Consider the following 22,239-nt stretch of genomic DNA (forward strand, 5'->3'; position numbering starts at 1 on the left):
TAGACTATGCAGAGTAAGTCACTTGGTTAGCAATACTTTTTCTTCGAACTATGGCCCTGTGCATTTCTTGGGGGGATTTAAGTGCTTTTCCTGGGAAACAGCACCTTCTTCAGGCCAGTGTACGCCGTGGTGCAGAAGAGGGACAATTCTATTAAACAGAATTCAGATCCCAAGGTCACCCAGGTCATAGGAAGTCTGTATGGGAATAAGATGAGGTAATTATTGTCACTTGCAATTTCCAGCCTGCAGTTCTCAAGTATGCACCTTTGGTTTACTTTCACTCTGCTATAAAGCAGTATTAAAATCCCTTCTTTTCTTTCCTTTCTTTCTTTTTTGTTTTTAAGCAAGGCAGGAGGACATGGAGCTCTGGTGCTGATCCAATGCCTTAGAAGTTAAGACCATGAATGAGATAGAGATGTAAGGATGCTAATGATTGTTCAGTCTACAGAAAGCAAACCTTAGTTTTAAAATAATCAGTTTTCAGGCCGGGCACGGTGGCTCACGCCTATAATCCCAACACTTTGGGAGGCCGAGGCAGGCAGACCACGAGGTCAGGAGTTCGAGACCAGCCTGGCCAATATGGTGAAACTCCGTCTCTACTAAAAATACAAAAATGAACTGGGTGTGGTGCGACGTGCCTGCAGTCCCAGTTACTCAGGAGACGAAGGCAGAAAAATCGTTTGAACCCAGGAGGTGGAGGTTGCAGTAAGCTGAGATCACACCACTGCACTCCAGCCTGGGTGACACAGTGAGACTCCATCTCAAAAAAAGAAAAAAAAAAATCAGTTTTCAATAATCTACATCATTGAAGCAACACTGAGGTATGGATACACTCTGTTTAGAACAGTGAGGCTTTCGATATATGCGAAAAGGCTTTGTAACAAAGAAATGTAAACAATTCTCAAAATCTGAGGCATTTATAGTCTTACAAACATAACTTTTTTTTATTTTAAATTTTATTTTATTTTATTTTAAGTTCCGGGATACATGTGCAGGATGTGCAGGTTTGTGACATAGGTAAATGTGTGCCATGGTGGTTTGCTGCACCTATCAACCCCATCACCTAGGTATCAAGCCCTGCATGCATTAGCAATGAATCCTGATGCTCTCCCTACCCCATCCCCACTGACAGACTCCAGTGTGTGTTGTTCCCCTCATTGTGTACATGTGAGAAACATGATATTTTTAGAAGAATGCAGGCATTCACTAATTATGATGGGGGACTATGGGTAACACAAGTCATAAAACAGAAACAGTCCTAGAATTAAAACTTTGCATGGGTAATTTACAAAGTAATTAAATTACTATGAAGTTAATTAACTATAAAAATGTTGGGGTTTATTTTTGCCTGCAATGACACAGCTAAGAAATAAAGCAACAAAACAAAAATACACAGTGTTTCCAGAGTATGTTTCTGAACTATCTGCACAAGGATCACCTGGCCTTCTTATCAAGATGCAGGTTTCTGGAGCCCACCTTAAAACGAACTGAATTATAATCTGAATTGGGGTGGGTGACAAAGGCTTGGGAATCTACATTTATAAAGGTAAAATTTGAGAACCCTGGTACAGGTTATTGTGCCTTACAGGTTAGTAAGGCCTTTTACAAAACCTCATTTGACCTCAAAACAATCCAATCAGGTGAATCAAGGAAAAATTATTCCCTCATAAGGGCTATTTGTTCTGAGTAGGTAGTGGTTTTGTGTAGTGTGAGTGTCTATAGGATAGAGATAAAGCCATTCTTACTGCAATGATATCTTAAGTAAAATCAGATGTCTTACAAATGTACAACTAAACTCCCTATCAAATAAGCTCCTGCCCTAATCCCTCCAGCCTCTCCACACAAACAAACAATGCATCTCCCTTGTGATATAGCAACTCTGTAAGTAGGTACAATCATTCCTCCCAACACTGAACTACAATGAGTTTCTACTCTTCTTAGAGAATTCTCAGCAAGAAAGGGAAAACTGATCCAAATGTATAACAATTCAGGGTCAGCTTAGATCAAGACCCTCTTTCTATAATCTGAGTACTTGTGACAAACAGTTAATAAAATTAGACATGACTTTACACACATAGTTTCATTATTGATGGTGATATTTTCTGGCAGTGGAATTCTTCTGAAATACCTCTCTCTCCAGGACAAACTAGCACCGGTCATCTCATTCTACATAGAAGAAAAGTGTAAGTTTAGTAGGTGGAACCATGGCAGTTCAGGACTTAGTTTAGAGATCTGATCAGTGATTTTAGTTAACACACATAATAACCTAAGGCTTAATACTATGAAGAGATACAAATGAGTGACTAAATTACTATTCAAAACAACTTAATGTTTTAAAAATGCCTCAAGATATCTCAGATAGAAAACAGTGAAGACAGGTACAAGCAACCCAGGGTGGTGAAGTTTAACAGATCCATCTGAAGGTGGAACCTGCTGCTTCAGAGCCTGAGGTCATGGCTATTATTCAGCTTTGCTTCTGCTTGGCTATTTCCAGGTAGGAGTCAGAAGGTTTGGAGCACTCCTTCCTCTGTTTCCCTCTCTTTAACCTGCAGAGCCCAAAATGCCTAGGATGAACTTGAATGTAGAAACATTTTTCCCACAGAAAGCCCTGACCAACCTCTGGGGGGACCGTTCCTTGACCAAACCACCCATCCTTTGCACACAAAAGTCCTCCATCTGTGATTGTTTCTTTCTCCTTCTAAAGTAGAATCAGAATAAGTCATTCACACTTTTTTGGAGTTTCTAAGCCAGCAGTTTTATTACAAGAGTTCACTGCTGGGTGCGGTGGCTCACACCTGTAATCCCAGCACTTTGGGAGCCCAAGGTGGGCAGATCATGAGGTCAGGAGACTGAGACCATCCTGGCTAACACGGTGAAACCCCGTCTCTACTAAAAAAAAATTAGCTGGGCATGGTGGCGGGCACCTGTAGTCCCAGCTACTCGGGAGGCTGAGGCAGAAGAATGGCATGAATCCGGGAGGCAGAGCTTGCAGTGAGCTGAAATCGCACCACTGCGCTCCAGCCTAGGTGACAGAGTGAGACTCTGTCTAAAAAAAAAAAAAAAAAAAAGAGTTCACTATAAAGGAAGTAGAAACAACTTCAGTCATATTGCCATAAGATGCCAAAGCAAAAGTGAAAATGAGATTAAGCCAATAGATACGGGAATAAATGATCATATTTTTAAAAAATCGAAATAGAAGAAACAACAAAGTTACTGCTACATCTGGTGTAAACAGAAAAATCCCTGATAAACTTGGTCTAAGAAGCATTGACATTACCAACACTGAAATGAATCCAAAACTTTAAAATTAAATTATATTTCTCAGAAAATTCCCATTTATGTTTTGGCAACAATAAATATTTTAGTGCTCTGAAAATCCACTAGAAAGCACACAGTCATCTTTTTCAGATAGAGAGATTTGCAAAGAACAGTGGACTTGCGGTCATTTCAGTGTCTTTCTCAAAACCAAATTTTGCATTCTTGCTCACAAGATGAAGTAACAAATAAGGATTCTTACAACAGCCTAAAATTATGAATGAATAGTTATTTGCAAACTAGCTTGTCAAGACAGATGTGGTATTTGTCAGTGTCATGTGGGTTAGATAAGAAAAGCAAAATAAACAGAGCCAAAGTGACAGTCAAAACGTTTTTCTTTTTCTTTCAGAAGACCAAAAAGATGCTACAGTACTTCCTGAAACAGCAACTCCAAAAGACCAGTGTTATTCTTAAATAGCTAGCTGCTCCATGACTTTTTCTTCAGAAATGCAGTGTCTCTTCTTCAGAAATAACCTGTTTCATAATTACCGACATATAGGTAGCTTGGAAGGCCTGAGGGACGGGCACATGCTAGTGGAACATGCTAGTGTGAGAGAAAAACAGCTGCCTGTGGAGGGATGGAAATGCATTCAAACTATTTCCAGAAGGTTTGGACTTTACAATATCCAGGAAGCATTTTCCATTTGCCTTAAGTTCCTCAAGTCATTGTGGTTAAGGGAACATCTAAGCCAAACACTTCTGACTTATCAGGCAGTAACAAATCCAAGCGTTCATTTGAGAGAAAGAAGGGATGGTCCCGGCCCAGGGAGGATCGCTTTCTCAGCACGATGAGGCTTTCCCTCCTAACAGACACTAAAGCCAGTGAATTCAGTTCCTCTTGGACAGCAATGTTTTTCCACATCACTGAAGTGGTGTTACTGGGTTGCCCCAAGAAAGCCAGGATGCTAACTCACTGAGAGAATATGTTGCACTGTGAACAACTACCCAAGGCCTTAGTCTGGCTTCCCCTCTCTGATATCATTTCTATTCCTCAAACCTTCTGCAGTTACTCTCGACCAGCTCCTCCCCTTCATCTCATCCAGCTTCCTCTTTGAGATTTCTTTTTTTTTTTTTCATTTTTCAGATGAAGTCTTGCTCTTGTCTCCCAGGCTGGAGTGCAGTGGCGCAATCTTGGCTCACTACAACCTCTGCCTCCTGGGTTCGAGCAATTCTCCTGCCTCAGCCTCCCAAGTAGCTGGGATTACAGGCACCTACCACCATGTCCGGCTAATTTTTTGTATTTTAAGTAGAGACAGGGTTTCACCATATTGGCCAGGCTGGTTTCAAACTCCTGACCACAGGTGATCTGCCCGCCTCAGCCTCCCAAAGTGCTGGGATTACAGGCGTGAGCCACTGCACCCGGCCTCCTCTTTTAGATTTCTACACCGTAACGTCATACTATTGCTAAAGCCGCCTTTAAAATGAATTGCCTGAAGGCTAAGAGGTGGCTGTGGCCAGTGCTTGGTTGCGGAGGTGAAATGAGGTCTACATGAGTATAACCACAGCTGTCTGACCTGCCTCAGCCTTGACTCCAAATGTCCTGGCTTCTTTTCAACTAGTAGAGGTGATGAGAGACAGGGCACCTGTGAGGAGAAGCGAAACCAGCCCCAGAAGCACATTACTTAGAAGCCCCGTCTGCATGTCAGCCTTTTACAGGCAACATCCCCTCTGTTCTTTGATTTTGGACTTTGGGATCCAGAAAAATAAAGAGGCAAGTACTATGTGATGCATATGCACCTTCAGAGATCAGTTCAAATAGTTTAAACAATTTTTCCCAGCTGGGTGCAGTGGCTCACATCTGTGATCCCAGCACTTTAGAAGGCAGAGGCAGGAGGATTGCTTCAGGCCAAGAGTTCAAGACCAGCTTGAGCAGCATGACGAGACCCCAGCTCTACAAAAAATTGAAAAATTAGCCAGGCATGGTGGTGCATGCCTGTGGTCCCAACTATTCTAGAGGCTGAGGCAGGAGGATCACTAGAGCCCAGGAGATGGAGGCTTCAGTGAGCCATGTCTGTGCCACTTACTCCAGCCTGGGCAACAGAGTGAGACTGTCTCAAAAAAAAAAAAAAAAAATCTCCTAAAAATTTATATACCCTTTGAAACAAATGGTAACTCTTGAGATGTCAAAAATAAAATAAAAACAAAAAATTTTTGATTTCCAAGATTCTGGCTGGGAGGAGTATATACTATGTGGATCTCCTGTTCTTGATTCCACAGATGGGCTCCTAACATTCATTAACTAGAAAACGTTTCTGAGGGCAGATGTCATGCCTCCGCTTAATTTCATTTTCCATGTACTTCTGCTACAGCACTCTATACCATGTGCACACAGACCGCTATTCTTTCATTCCACAAACATTTATGTGATTTCACTGATTCTATATATTTTTCATATTCTATTATTTCTAAAATCCAGATTCTCTCTTATAATCAATGGCTGAGTTAACTGGCAGTGATATTTAGTTAATGTTATAACTAATAGTTAAATGGGCAGTGATATTTCTTTGTTAGTGGCACATAAAATAGTGGTGCATTTTAAAGTCAACGAGATTCGATGAATAATAGCTGCTGTGCAAAGAAGGCTAGAAGCAGCTGCACCAGGTGCTTTTTCACACACATCATCCTTTACAACCTCTAGAAAGTCGATGTTCTTCTTTACAAATGAAGAAACTGAGGCTGGGCTAAGTGAAGGGGTTTCAGATCCAGCTGCAAAGCCGACAATGGCAGAGCCAAGATCTGAATTTGGTAGGAAGCAACTTAAATATCAATGAGGCAGTTTTAATAACTTGCACTGAGAGAGCCAAGTTGCTAACCAAAACAGGACCACTCTTTAACAATTGCCACAGGCCTGGAGTAGGATTTCTTGTCTTTGATGTTACCGCTTCCCTTTCAGCCTTTGAGATTCCTTTGTTACAATTCCCTTTTATTTATTCTCCTTTCTTTATTTAATGGGTCTGTCTAGCTCCAAAGTCATCATGCTCATTGTATATCATCTTGCCTTCCCAAATAAATTAATTCTCTGAAATAGGAATGCCCTATCAATAAAATATATCAAAATTTTTGTGAGGAAAATGATTGTAGTTCAAAAACAAAACCAAGGCTGGGCACAGTGGCTCAGGCCTATAATCTCAGCACTTTGGGAGACCGAGGAGGGTGGATCACTTGAGATCAGGAGTTCGAGACCAGCCTGACCAACATGGTGAAACCCCATCTTGACTAAAAACACAAAAATTAGCTGGGCGTGGTGGCACATGCCTGTAATCCCAGCTAGTCGGGAGGCTGAGGCAGGAGAATTGCTTGGACCCGGGAGGCAGAGGTTGCAGTAAGCCGAGATGGTGCCACTGCACTCCAGCCTGGGCAACAGAGCAAGGCTCCGTCTCACAAACAAACAAACAGAAACAACCAAAGGCTTAATCAATCACACTTTTTGTATCAATTAAGTGCCGAAATAAAAGTTGAATGTGTTAGAGGCAAGAAAAAAAAACCCAGGTTGTGTGCTTCAGAGGTATATTTTCTCAGCGCTTGTGAATGTAATTCTTGTTAACAGAGGAGAGTCACCATTCTCTCATGGATGTATTACATCATTTATCAAGAGGGCAAGAAAGGTCATGCTCTCTATTTTCTGCGCTCTGTATTAGGGCTTCTATTACCTGTGGTGGCTGAAAGTCTAATTTCCATAACACGTCACTAATAGAAATAGCTATTTCCATTTCCTCAGCTGTCAAAGGGACAATATGAGTATTAACCTCACAGGATTGTTTGTGAGTATTAAAGAGTACATACATGTAAAATATTTAAAACTATGCTTGGCCTATAAGTCTTCAATAAAGGTTAGCTATGCTTGGCCTGTAAAAAGTCCTCAATAAATGTTAGCTTTAATCATCATTGTCACCACCTTCATTATTATCTGAGAATTGGAAACAGAAAATATATGGTTATGAGAAGCCCTGTGCTCTTTAGCATAGTGACATGACCCATCAGACACATTTTCCCTGATAATGAAGGTCAGAACATTTCATCTCTCCACATCTCCTGGCCCTGACACCTCTTTGAACTCACAGATTCTTCTTCTTCCTGTAGTTCAATCTTATTCTCGAAAGGGAATGCTCATTCGTCAAACATTCCTTGATCAAACACAATACGCTAAGTTCTATAAGAATATAGATAAGTTAGACTTGATTTCTGTTCCTGGGGCAGTCTACAAACCAATGAAGAAGACAGCCCAGAACAGAGTTAGATCTAACTAAGATCAAAAGAAGAGAGGGAGAGATAGAGATAACCATCAGTATAGTAAGAGTGCAAAGGAAGAGCTAATTAAATAAGACTAGGACAATCAAGGAAGGTTTTCTAAGGAGGTGGCATCTGACTAAGCCCAGAAATATTTTGTTTTATTTTGTTATGTTTAGAGACAGGGTCACGCTCTGTTGCCCAGGCTGGAGGACAGTGGGGCAATCATAGCTCACTGCAGCCTCAAACTCCTAGGCTCAAGCAATCCTCCTGCTTCAGCCTCCCAAGTAGCTAGGACTACAGGCACACACCACCAGGCCCAACTAAATTCTCTGTAGAGACAAGATCTTGCTATGTTGCCCAGGCTGGTCTTCAACTCCTGCCCTCAAGTGATCCTCCCACCTCAGCTTCCTAAAGTGCTAAGATTATAGGCGTGGGCCACCACACCAGGCAGAAGGATTTTTAAAGGTGTGAAAAGATAGATCTCTATGTAGAAGAAACAGCATAAACAAAGACCCCCAGAGGCATGAAAATAAATGGCCCATTTGGGTAAAGGCAAAGAGGACAATGTGACTGGAGTATAGTTTTCTTGCAGGGATTTAGTGAGAGGAGGGGCTGAGCAAGGAGGAGGGACCAGACCCTGAAAGGCCTGAATCTAATAGCCTAAACTCTCAGGCCTTCTCATAGGAGAACTAGATAGTGCCAGACATGGTGAATTACCAACCCTATGTTCTCTGTTTCCAGCCCCATCCCATCCCTGCCCTGAAGTGGCAGAGGCCACCTAAGGAACAAACTGAGCGAGCAAAGGAAAGAGATCCACTGAGTGGCACTATCGCAAAGGAAAGAATGAGCCGGAGGTTCCAAGACCTCCGAGGTTAATGGAAGTGGTTCCCGGGGCATCACTTATAATCACATTTTCATCTCTCTAAAATCCAGAGCCTCTCTTAAAATCAATGGCATGATCACTGGAGTGATATTTTTTTCTTAGTGGCACATAAAATAATGGTACACCCTAAAGTCAAAGGCATTTGAGACTCAGAGAATTGCTGCCAGGCAAAGAAGGCCTACTACATGCCAGAAGCAGCTGCACTAGGTGCTTCTTCACATATGTCATCATCAATCCTTACAACCCTAGAAGGCGAGTGTTACTTTCTTCATCTTTACAAGGGAAGAAACTGAGGCCTGGTTAAGTAAAGGGGGTGCTGTCTCCCACAAACTCAGTAGAGTATCAAATGGGACATGATATGTGAGCACTCGACCATCCATCCATGCAGACATTCCATCACAATGAAGGAAACGAAGGCAATTCAGAGATGGTGGGGAAGAGGCCAAGGGGCAGTTTTATTCAGAGTCAAGACCACCAAGCCAATTTAGGAAGTAAGGTAGTGGTGAGAGTGTGGTGCAGTTAAACACCCACTTCTGGATATCAGCGCTTAGAAAACAAACAAAACAGCCAACCATCAAAAGCAGCTTGTGGTTGTAGCATGATGCAAATTTATTCCAAACAAATGACAGAAGCAAACTTTTCAGTCTAAACAAACCCATCGAAGAATCCCCTAACATATTATTAAATCTAAAATAAAATACCTGGAGAACGTTGAATTCCCAGGTTAAAAACTATCATTGTTTAAAGGATATTTTTTTAAAATGAAAGCACACATATGCCTTCAAAATGACAATGGACATTTGTTTATCTCGGGCAGAGCCACATTTCATCAAGCTGTGCAGAATCTGCAAAATGGAATACACCCTTGAGCAGAAGCACTGCCTAAATAGAGCAAGCACATCCGGCAAATCCAAATCCTCTCTCCGGGAGCCCATCAGTACCGGAAATGCTACATCAAGATAGCAGAAAGGGCTATTTCCAGAGCTCTTCCATGCAGTCTCTTGCTCAGCTGCTTACCTTACTCCTGAACCTATAATGGGGCGGGGTGGCAGGGGGGTGTGGTGGGCAAGGGGCAGGGGGAGGCGGGCTGGAGTGGCAGTGGGCCAGAGTCTCACTCCAGTGGTGACCCTGCACACCTCTCCCAGGGCCAGGAGCCTCCACTCTAATTTCTCGAACCTTCTAAATATGCAGCCTAAAGTGTGTTGTAATCTCTGGGTGAAGGCCTACAAGTCAGTGACCTCCTTGGTTCTAACCCAGATTTGATGTGGGTTCAACAGTGAGTCATTAGCACTTTTTTCACATCTCAGTTTCCTCTAGGAAAAATGATCTGTCATTCTTTCATATCTTTATATGAAAGATGCTGCGACTAGGTTACATCACCATCTTTTCACCAGGGAGAAGTCATCATTCAAAAAGTGCAACTCCTCGAGTAGACCACATGGGTTGCTGTGGAGACACAGTGGGCTCCCCCAACCCCTTCCTTCTGTGAGATGGAGAGGTCCCCACCTGCCCCTCAACCTCTGCAAAGCCCCTCTTTCATCGGGTGGGGTCTTCTCAGGAGAGGCATAAAGCTGGCTGGCCTCACTTGGCAACAAAGACGACCCAACTGCTTTAGTTATAAATAGTATACTTCTTTAAGAGGTTTTTCTAGTCTTTGAAAAGTAAAAAAAGAGGAAATCCTGAAGGAGGAACATGTGACCTAACTTAAATGTAACCACAATTAGACACTAGAGTTAGTACAAGCAACGATGCAATAAAAAAGGGAGAATTAAAGTTCGGTCTGTTGTATATTAATAACTCAATCATTCTGGAAGTCAAGAAGTTCAAGTCTGTCTTTGATACGCTCTCTTTTTCTTTCTGTTTCTATCTCATACACCCACATACAAACACACACACAGAGAATCCTAAAAAATAAAATAGTAAAAATACTTACTACATAAAGCAAAAATACCACTATGTTCCAGCAATCGCTAACATTTTCCTTCATTGGGCAAGTGGCCAACAGACCAGCAACTTGTATATAGAAAGACATATTCATGAATTGAATGCTAAGGCACATTCCCCCAAACCATAGTGTCATTGGTATTCATTCTACATTCCACAATTTAACTTGGAAAATTACAGAGGAAATAGAAAAGGAGATTGCTTCATGTTAAATGTTTAACATTCATGTGAAACAACTACAAAGGAAATCTCATTGTGATTTTTCAGGCTGTATATTTCTAGTGTATCTACTTCAAAATGGTAGAATAAATCAAGATGATTATTTACTTTCTTCCGTTGCCTAGCTTGGAGATTCCACTCTTTGTTAACACAAACTGCTTATTTCCCTTGCAAGGAGAATCCATGATAATTCCTCACTTCTTTTTTCTCTGTTCTAACATCACACTGCTGCTGACTGAAGCTAGTAATGGATAGGTCAACACCATCACTTAAGCTAAATAAATGGGAAGTTTTGATGTCTCTAATTTAGGGGCTTTAAGACCACAAAAAATAAAGTACATACGGTATACAATGGTCTAGTCCACACTCCATTTAATTAAGATAACTGTCTGACTATCCACCTATTCAGTATTCTCATTTGAATATGCTTTGATCATAAAGATATTTTATTTTTGTTATTATTTTCTAAATGGTACTGTTAACAGAATTCAGTAACCCCAAACAAATACCAGGGCTCCTCAACAGGGGCATTACTGACATTGTGGTCAGGATAATTCTTTGATGTTGGCGGGGGGTTGCCCTATGCATTATAGGATGGTTAGAAACATCCCTGGCTGACCCACTAAATACCAGTATCACCCCTCCAACTTCAGTCATGACAACCCAAAGTATCTCTGGACATTGCCAAACGTTCCAGTGGGAGTAGGGGTGCGGGGGTTGGGGGGAGTACAAAATCACCAGGGTTAGAACCACAACATGTGCTGACTGGTTACAATGAAAAAGGGAGAGAAAAGAAAGAAAATGAAACTTTGTGTCTCTTCCTCTTTTTGATTGTCCAACTCTCTACAGATTCTTACATGTCAATTATTTGAATTCTTCCTGTGTGTGTATAACTGAATCACCCTTTATAAGTTTCTAAAACCTTGTGCAGCATCTTTCGAATAGATGTGCCTCGAACTTCAAATGGATTGTTAAAACTACTAGAGGTCCACTAATTCCCAGTGGGCAAACTATCGGTAAACCTTAGCATAACTCCACTTTGAGTCTTAAACTAACAGTACGTGAAAAGATCAATATGAATAAATTCAAAACTAATCAGACCCCTTCTTTAAATGTTGACACAGTATTATTTATATCCCATAAATACATTCTTGACTAAAATTCATCCTAGGAGATTGGCACCTGGCCAGTTCTATTCATATTTACTGTATTTATATAGTATACTTGGCCAAGGATAATATTTAAGACAAAATATGCCTGAGGGCATATACAATATCTCTTATATTTTTACTTTTAAATCTCCACATTGCTAAAAATATGTAGTCTGAACTTTATAAAATGTCCCACAAAGGGCTATCAGCAATCTGTAATGATATATAGCTCATTGAGTATAATTAGAGCATATTTGTAATACTTGAGCTGAAGTCACTCCCTGAACGCTAATAAGTTGGTGGTAAAAAATGAACCAGTGATCTTTCCCATGCCTTCATCTCTGGGGCTTATGACCCTCGCCAGATTCACTGCAAGGAATGACAGGCACACTCCCTCCCCACAGCCACTTCAGTGACAGCTGAGTTAAAAGTTAGGCAGAAAAGTCCTAAAGAGGGAAAGCTGGTATATAAGCCAATGCTGTACTTTTCAATTTGCTTTTTAAAAATATGGTTTTCTTCTTTTTTTCCTTTTTTTTTTTGGAAGGGTTTGCTATATTCCAGTATAACTAGAAAGTGCTGGAAAATCAGTTAACCTATTTTCTATAAAATTATCCAGTCCTTGCACAGTAGTATCGAACCTGCTATTAATATGGCTTTCTGCTCCTAAACTTCCGTACAGAATACAGACTTTTTAAAGCCTGTATTCTTTGTATGAAAACTGGCAGTATATTTTATTTATCCTGGACATATCAGAGGTTTTCATTTATTTGGTGGCTGGGGTGAAATGGAGAGGAGAATCCACACATTGATGTTAAATGCCATACTCTGAAATCCTCCTAATAATCTAGGAATTTTTCCAGTTTGTTGATGACCATGACCCTGGGTTGGATCATCTCAGCTCTTCAGACTGAAGTGTGCTTGAGAGAACAAAGAACTAATGCCCTCTTGGGTTACTTGCTCTCTCCACACCTATTCAGTAATGAGATCAGAGCTCCTTTCTGTGTTATAAAAGTGCTGGCAGTTTATTAGACCTTTTGCATATAAACATTGAAAGATGAGTTATTCAGGTTCTACATAGCATACTTTCCGCTCTGCCCAAATACCAGTAGAACTGATGCACGTGCTAGAGAAAGCAAACTGACTGAACTCCTTGTTTGTCTCAATGGTTTTGGATTAATTACAATGAACTTTCTTTCCTAATATCTCCTTGGCTCCACCCCAGATAGAAAGCTTTACTTCCCAAAGGGGATAACCAGGGGTGGAGTGTATTCATCGCCTCTGTTGCGGATAGTGCCATAATTACAATAACAAAATCATCCTGCTTGCCAGAATTCTCTGCATCTGTTCTGCTATTGAACAAGAACAGGAGAAGTTGCAGCAAAATAAAGCTCACTAGGAAGACTGGGGTTAGATACATGGGCTGACTTCTGAGACCATCAAGTACAAGACATGGCAGGTCACATAGCTAGGACTTGTCAAACTAAAAATAAATATTAAAAAAGAAAAGCACCACCCTGCAATTAGAACCTTTAAGAGAAAATTACCAAGATGGCTGTATTATCTATTTAGGCAAGACACAGAGACTTTGCAAAGGCAGCCAGCAAGTATATAGGGCATGGAAAGGGGAGGAGAGAAATGAGCAACCAATGAAAAGTTTATGACTTGGGATTTGGAATACACAAATGTTGAAGAGGTTCCCCCCACCCCGCCCCCACTTTTCTTTTTCTTCTTCCTGGTATTTAACCCTCTCAGGTATCAAGTGGATGCTGCTGTCCCTTTTCTTTCTTTTTTTTTTTTTTTTTTTAAGAACTCTGAAATCATTCTACACTGTCTGTTCCCTTCCTTTGCAATAAATCATTTCACTCCTATTGCTACTGTATGCCAGCTGGTTTTGAGGACACTGTTCTCAGAGAAGCCATTAAAAAAAAAATACGGCTGTCGTCTACTCTGAGTTTTAGGAATGCATTGAAGTAACTGCAGGAAGCCTGCGAGAAGGCAGGAGCAGGATAACAGACCCGTAAGAAAAATGATCTGCTACACTGGAGATGTGAAGAAGGCAGGTTTGAGTGTATTCTGAAAAACAACGTGAACAAAACCTTTTGAAACACAGTCAGAAACGGAGTTGTCCTTTCTACACTCCAGGTTAAGTGAAAAGGGAACGTGGTTATAGGATTTTGCCTTTGGGTAATGAAACACCTAGTGATAGCAAACGATACATCAAGGACTGAGGGCAGGTAGGTTTCTCGAGGGGTCTCCAAACCGGGTTTTGTCTCGGCGATGCTGACATTTTTAGGGGAGTTAGAGACAATAGAGAAGGCTTGGGGAACCAGCTGATAGGTCAGCACGGAAAGGGGGCGCCTTCCGGAGAGGCTAGTTTTGAGACACTTTTTTTTAACCCTTCGTGCACCAGTTCGGCGCGCCCCACGCCAATCGGAGCAAAGAAAACAAACCTACCAAGATTCCCCAGTTTAACTCTGCCCCTGGGAGCACCTCTAGTTTGACAGAGTGGGGCGGACTCCTAGCTGGTGGCCGACTAAAGAACTTCAGGGAAGAGAAAAAGAGAATAACGCCTTTTAAAGCACCGAATTGTTAGGGGGAAGGGAAAGATGGAGAAAATAAAGTAGAAAGTAAACATTTTAAAGCCTGATGGCCTCAGGCATACAACTGAAAAGGAGGTGGATGGGGTGAAGGACAGGAGAACGGGAAAAGAGCGAACGGGAACCGCGAGAGGGAAGGGCGATCCCGGGAGCTGCTGCGGTTTTGAGAGCTCCGGGCAGCGCTAAACCTCAGGGGATGGAAGTCAAAATGAGTACTTACTTTCGGAGGGGAAGAAGGGCGGCATGTCTATTTTGTAAACCTCCTTGGCGTAGTACTCTTCGTCGCTCCTCTCGCGCTCGCAGGCGGCCGCCCTCCGGCTCGCCTTCTCCTGGAGCAAGTCCCTGGTGCTGTTGTAGATGGAAATCACCTCCGGGGGGACTTCCTCAGGCTCAGGATAGTCTTCTGGGGGACTGTTGAGCTTCAGCTTGCTCAGGATCTGCCCGCGGATCGCCTCGATCCTCTTGCGCATGAACTGGTCCATATCGAGTGTGCTGCAGGTAGACAGGCTGAGCGCGACCGTGACCAGATGCAGGATCAGAAAAGCGCTCAGCACACAGTAGTGCATTTTTTAAAAAAGTGGAAAAAAAAGTTGTTTTTAAAAGTCAGAATAAAAAAAAAGAAATCAACAATTCTCAAAGTATAGATCAAGGAGAGTTGTTTGTTTTTTTGTTTGTTTGTTTTTGATGCGAAACTTTTGCAAACAATCTAGTCAATGCCCAACAGAAAAACGTATCCTGCTTGAATTCCTTTAAAAAGAAAAGGCAAGTAGTTCCCAAAGTGGAAATATTAATACGGGACGGGCAGAGGGAACCCTGACTTTGGAGAGTAAGAAAAAAAAAATTCTTGGAGCAATGAGATGGGGAAAAAAAGAGACGAGTGGCTATTAAGTAGAAATAAATTTAAGAGGAGGAAATGGAGTTCAGTGTGTCAGTCTCGGGTGCGGAGTGGCGGATCTGAACTCGGCTCCTCCGGCCAAAAGGGAAGAGATGAAAAGGTCCCGGGGCTGGCAGCTGGCGAACTGACGGAAGGGGCGCCGGGAGCGCGGTGAGGGGGGCCGCCGAGGCTGACCTGGGCTGAAATTTATATATTTAAAGAAGGAGAGGTTCGGTCCTGCCTTCCACTGCGGCGCTGAGAGCAGGAGCAGCAGCAGCTCCGGAGCAGAGAAGCGCACACGTGTGTGCGTGCGTGTGTGTGTGTGTGTGCGCGCGCTGGGGGCGAGCCCAGCGCGCCGCGGGGAGGAGGGTGCGCTTCGCAGGGCGCTCGGGACTCGGTCGGGTGCCGCAGGGGCCGCAGAGGCTGCTGAGGCGGCGCGGATCCTGCTCTGGGAGCTGCGCGCCGTGGCCTACACCCTGGCGGGCGCGCGCTGACCCGCTTGGTTACTCCACGTTGCTGCCGCCGCCGCTTGCAAACGCTTCCAGCCTCCAGCTCCCTCCTTCTCCTGCTCCTCCTTCTCTTGCTCCAAACGCCAACCCAGCCACAGACGATCAGCCGTCGCGGTTGCGTTCACCCCCTGCGGATCACAACGGCAGCCCTTGCGACACCCTGGCTGGGGAGTTTTATTCCTGAGGGGGTTGCGCAGGGGCTCCCTTGGACTCCCACCCTTTCCCAACCTCTGCTGGCTTCTCCCCAACGTGGAATTGCTCGCTTAGGGTAGGTAGGCACTTGCCACCCTAAAATAGACTCTCTCTGTCTCCTCCTGTCTGCAGCCGGGCAGCCCCTCAGTTTGTTCCTGGATGACTCCCTAGACCGTTAGGCTAATATTCTCCATCCCCCTCCCCTGCCTCTTTCACTTGCGCTCTCGCTCTGCTGTCTCTTTCTCTCTTTCTCTTTCTATCTCTATCTCTATCTGTCTCTCTCTTGTCAGGAGCTTCTGGAGCTCCGCTCGGAGCGAACCTTCTGCTGCCAGCAGATAACATCACGATCTTGCCGGGGAGGAGAGATTTATAAGTTCTCTCTGAACCACGTGTCTGCCTTCAACAAAGTGACGTGCTAGGATTACAGTCAGAAGTCCTCTCGTTACTTAGACCACGAGCTCTCCCTGAACCGTTGAGGGGGTGTGGAAATGAGGACTGCTGTGGGGAAGGGAGGAAGGAGGTGGAATGTGCGCCCTGACAACAGTGATTTACGGTATTTAATTTCTAGTCATTTTGGACAGGTCTGTTGAAGGACAATCAAGTCTCCCGTTTTTACTTAGTGTAGCTCAGTCACAGCCTCCCAAACTGAATCACTTGCTCTAGAAGGGAAGGCTTTCCTCCTGTATTATGTGTGCACACACACCCCTATGGGAGGGAGCACTAGTCTACTCAGGGTCAGGCCAGTCCTGAAGACATACCTTCCTATCTTTTAAATTCATGTCCTACCTCTAATTTTCTGGGATACCTTAACAGGTTGCCATCCTAGAATTTATTTTGTTAGTTTGTTGTTTACAATATACCCCTCTGTTTGTGAACTGCTGGAAAACAGAGATCCATCAATTTTACCTAAAGAATAAGGTATATTTGTTTGTTTTACTGATTTGAATTAATGGTCACCTTTATAATTTGCTGCCTCAGCCACTTCTTGTATGGCTTTCTTCTTCACCTTCTTGCTAGGCTAAACATTATCAACCAACTTCATTCTTTCCATAGCATTAATCCAGGAAGCTGGAATTTTAAGTGTTTGATGTCTACTGTTCTACACTACTCATAACTTGACATTTTCAATTTCAACCAAGTCTAAATTAGATGAATACAAGAATAACTCTTACCACTGTTCCACTTTCCCTTTTTCTTTTATTTTACCTTTAGTTACTCAAAGTCAACATTTTCATTTCGGCATGACTCTGCAGCCATACTGACCAGACAGATGATTTAAACTGGAAACTCTGTTGAATGTACCCCCAAACCCAAGATCTCTATACTGTTCTCTACTTCAGATGTTCCTTAGTTCAGAAAAGTCACAAAGAACTTTCTATCACTTTTGGAATTTATACTTTAGATGTGTATGGGGCCTAGGTTATTAGAGCACTGAATAAATAAAATAATAATAGCTAACATATACTACACTTAGTAATTTGATGTGTGTTGTGTATGGTCATTTAATCTTCACAATGAACCTATAAAGTAGGTCTTATTATCCATATTTGGCAGATGAGGAGACTGAAGTACAAAGAAGTTAAGTACTTTGTTCGAGACCACAGTAAGTGGTAGAGCTGGATTTTTGCAGTCAGGATCCACTATGTTCTTACCTACTATGTACTTCTGAGAAACAGTGGTCCCAGAATATGTTCTGACAAACAGGAATTCTGGGGTCAAACAAGTTTGGGAGATACTGAGTACTCTCCTGTCCTCTAAGATTCCTCATTCCGGAACATTATCATGTTAAAGGCTCTGAAACTCCTGTAGAAGAGAAAACCTTTTCACTCTTTTAACCCAGCATTTTCCGAACTCCCTTGAATACAGAATTTTTTCCATTATCACACATTGAAAAACTCTGGAATAAAATAATTGTTCCAACCCACTTCTGAATAATTCTAAAAATTATGTATAAATCAGCACCAGCAGGTTCCTTTCCTTGATACCAGTTTTGAGTTGAAGCAAAGCTACCATCCCAGTAGCCCAAGAAAAAGATAATCAAGAGGCGCTACTGTCAGACTAGTAGTTTCATCCAGTTAGGTCCTCGCTCTGAGTTCAGTTTGAGAACTGCAGTAGGCTAGCTCTACCGATTGGACAAAAAGTGAATATTCTTACACCTGTGGCCATTATAGACACAGAGCAGGAGCTCCAAATCAGAGCTACTGAGTGAAGATGCTGCTGTGGAGTATGGCTGGTTACCTGAATTAGCTATCACCATATTTTGCTGAGGATATAGGTTCAGCTTCCACAAGCCAGTGAGCATCTTTCATGTTTACAGACAACCTTCTTGGTACAGACACTGATGCACCTTAAGTAGATTCAGATTAGAGTGTGGATAGAGTAGCAAAAGTTCATTTATATCACTTCTAGGAAAACAGCGTAAGCCATAAATTCTGATGGCCACCCCTCTTCCTGACATAGACATATACACTTTTGTTCGTAATACTTAGTTTACTGAGTACCTATTGCTCACTTAACAACTCCTTAGACCTGAGACCCCTGACTTATTCATAAGAGGCTACTTTAATTTCCCCAAAGCCCAGGAGGGTAAGATGGGAGGTATTGGTAAAAGCTTCTGGAATGGGTAAGTACAGTAAGTGAGTATAGCAGGAGAGGAGGAGCCCCTTTCCACCTCTCAAATGATCAGTTCTTTGAAGACCTAGCAGGCAAGATTGCTAGAGCTGTCTCCCTGGTAACCGTAAATGAATCCTTTCTTCTATTAAATAACTCTTATAATGCCTTTTCATCTCTATATTTAAGAGGCAAAACATTCACTCAATTTATGGAGGTCTTATGTGCCGGGGTCTCTACAGTCTTCATGGTAAAAGGGTATTTAAATGATATACACCCATCTTGATTACTTCAAGGAGGCAGGAGAGCACAGTGGTTTAAAGGGCAGGCTCCAGTCATGGTTTCTTGGGTTCAGATTTCTGTCACTTTCTGGCTTTGTGATCCTGAACAAGTTACTCACTGACTCTGTGAGTTTCTTATCCTACCATGTCTTTATTTCTGTCAAGGAATTTATAATAAAAATATCTGGCCTTCTCTCTCTCTTGCTGTCTCTGAAAAGCCAGGAAAGAACCCAAGAAGAATTTGCTTCTAGTTCTGCCTCCTAGTAGTTTCTGTAGGCACATTTTAAATATTATGGTATTTTGCCCCCAGTAATTGTAGGAGGGAAGGACAAGAAAATACACTTTTGGTGAATAAAATGCTAAATGACTATCAAAGTTCAGTTAAGCATTCACGATTATAGTCTCTTATTAACGCCCTCAAATGGAATTTTTTGTTTCGAAATTACAGAGGTAGAGAGTGGAGCTGTTTCCACTCTTAGCCATTCTCCACTCATCAATGGGTCTATTCACTTAAGTAATGTGGGATTTCTACAAGAGGCTGAAAAAAACAAAACTACTCATCCCTGTCCTAGAGTTTTACGCCTATGGATCATAGGTCCTTACTAACATTGACCAAAGCATAACTTCATTTGTAACAATTCTGGAAGCTTTCCAGAATGGTTTCAAGCATGAAAAATCAGGAGGTGAAAAAAAAGAAATACACGGAACGACTGTAATTGATTACATTTTCCCCCAAATAGTGATACTTGATAAATGCAAAATAACCCTTTAATATGAAAATACACCAAAAGTCTTTTAAGATTTTATTTATAATTTTATATTTGATACCACTATTCAAGAACAATGTTTGGTCTATATCAATTTTGTCTCATGTTCTATATGCATTTCTATAAACAGCTTTATTTCATTATTCTAGTTATGAATAATGAAATGGAAAGGTGGTTTCCTCATGAAAAATAATCCGATTATTATTTCCATTTGTATTTAAAGGTTAATCTAAGGAAGAAGTGTTAAGGAAAAATGAGGAAACAATGGGCAGGGAGGAAAATGGAAACAGGGTGGGTTTAAAGAGATCAGAGGTGGTAAAAGATAAAGAGATAGGACCAAGAAAAACCACAGCATATCAGCCGGTTGTGAGGCTTTAAAGAGATAAACTCATCACACTAATGATACACTGTGGGAACATTATCTCATCCTTTGGAATTATGATTAGTTGATTGATTACTGCTTGTGGCTTTTGGGCCACTCATATCTCTACAATTTTAGCTCTCCAGGAAAGTCTTTCTTTGGGAGGCAGTCTCACAGTGGCCTGTGCTATGTCATCCCTGTAGCTGCAGCCTCTGGTTTCTTGCCCCTGGTGAAATTCATCCACTAAGATAGCATTTAGTAACTGATATAAATAAATGAACATATGGTAATAGTTGGCACACAGCATAACACTATGGATAAGTGCTTAACAAAATCCTAATGTTGACAAAAAGAAACCAGCAGCAGAATTTTCCTTATTTTTTAGGGCAGTATTTGACGCTCACCTTTACAGAATCTTTACTCCTACTTCATTTACTCTGTCACCACAGAAGTTCACAGATAGACTTCACAAAGCAAGAAACCAGAATGAGGTTGCTGGGGAGAAATGGAGAGAGCGTTTTGGCCAACTAAAAATAAAAACAAAAGATGAGAAAGAAAAAGAGAAGGTGAGTGATAGAGAAAAATATGACTGTTCTCATAATTAAAATGAGTATGATATAACAAAAGTTTTTTTTTTTTTTTAAAGATACATGGTCTTTAAATGAATTATGTGTCTGTTGTCATCTCAGTGGGCTTCATAGATTGGGTAAAATTCCAAATGTCTAAATTTCCACTGCCAAAATTACCAACCTACATTTCAAACAACTTTGCCGTTCTGCAGCTTCGATTAGCCTGCAATTAAAAAATAAATAAATAAATAAAAACCAAGGGTCAATAGTAATTGCATAAAAAGAGAAAACCTCAGTGTAGTTTATGATAGAGGGAAAAATTAGTAAATAAGTATTTTTAAAAGCCTAAGTATGTAAGTATTTTTAAAAGCACAGCTATATAGATGGTTATAATTTATAAAACTGGAGACTACAGACCACAAACTCTCACTGATGATTATTTTAAATCTTAGTAGAAAATAAAGTTCTCATAACTAGGGTAGCTACATCGTTTGTCACACAAATCCAAACATTTTTTGCAGTAAAGAGGTTGCCACTCTTTGATACACTAAGACAACAGGGGTAAATCAGGACTGTCCCAGATAATTACCTTATTTAAAATGAAGCCACTTTAAATCTGTAAGAATACATCTGTTAGTCTTTCACCTTTTTTCGGTTATAATGGTGATATTATATTTTGCATACTTCCAAAACCTTTTTTTTCCTTTGCCTATGCAGCATATTCTAAAAATCACCATCGGAGATACATTTTGAAAATGCTACTTGCACAATTTTAGCATTAATATAAACCTGCACTGCCACAAAAATGAACCCCCGAGAGGTGCTTGGTCAAGTTCTTTTGAGCTCCATGAAAGAAGTCTCCCACAAAGAAAGGCAGGAGAAGATAAATATAACAATAATGGGATTAACAAGCATTTTATGTATTCTGTGTATAGCCAGAGAAATTCATTTTTAAATTTTTGAAAATCAACAACAGAAAAAGAATCCCAAAGGTAAAAGTGAGTTTGGCCCCCTTTCCCATTTTAGTGCCAGTACAGAAAAAAAAAGAACAGTGTTTCTGTTTGTTGTTTGATGCTTGCAGGTCACATAATAATGACTTTTCACATGTTGATCCTTCTTGTTTAGCACACAGTAACTGCTTCATAAAACCAGGGACACCAGGAAAGTTACTTTCACATAATTTAAGGGGTTGTTTCCTGTTAACATGAAAATTTTTGTGATCAAGAATCCTACCATTTGTGGTTTCTCTTTAGATTTGTTACATCTATATGAGTCCCTTTAAGTAAAAAGGCAGTATCATTACTGTTTCAAGCAAATAGCAAGCTATCTACCATAAGAAATAAATATATGCCAAAGAAATAAATCCAGAAATGGGTGTGTCATTGTGACCTGAAGGGACAAATAATTTTGGCTGCTGGGTTATTGGAGATAACAAGTTTTTTGTATTTGTTTCATTAAGAGGACTTTGTCTTATAATTTTAAGTTACTTAAGATCATTAAACAATAGACTATTATAAGGTCAATCTGGTTATTTAACCAGTTGTAACAATTAAATCTAATCAATGTCACACTTATACTGATTGTTCAGAAACTACATACTCATGTGGTTGTAGGGAAAAAGGATTTTTATCAGTTGACTCAATGATAGCTGAAATCATGCCACCTAGAGGAAAGCTGTGGTACGTCTTACAACTTCATACTGCTACATTCATTAATGTATAATTTTGCATTGATTTG

The 22,239-nt window shown here is 41.2% G+C and overlaps 1 protein-coding gene across 4 annotated transcripts in view; it reads right to left on the minus strand.

The window, feature by feature from the left end:
- The window catches only part of TGFB2 (transforming growth factor beta 2), a 99,912-nt gene extending 83,324 nt beyond the window's left edge, over nt 1-16,588 (minus strand). For 2 of the 4 annotated variants that reach the window (XR_008509866.2, XM_002809444.6), the window contains exon 1: nt 14,560-16,588. Coding sequence is in view for 2 of the 4 variants with exons in the window: in XM_002809444.6 (XP_002809490.1) it covers nt 14,560-14,905 (346 nt within the window). In the remaining 2 variants the exon portion in view is untranslated. The remainder of the gene's footprint in view (nt 1-14,559) is intronic. The other 2 variants (XR_010140470.1, XM_002809445.6) reach the window with 1 other exon arrangement.
- Between the last annotated feature and the right edge of the window lie 5,651 nt (nt 16,589-22,239).

The sequence above is a fragment of the Pongo abelii genome, chromosome 1 (genome assembly GCF_028885655.2).
Source record: "Pongo abelii isolate AG06213 chromosome 1, NHGRI_mPonAbe1-v2.0_pri, whole genome shotgun sequence".
In the NCBI taxonomy this organism is placed as follows: domain Eukaryota; kingdom Metazoa; phylum Chordata; class Mammalia; order Primates; family Hominidae; genus Pongo; species Pongo abelii.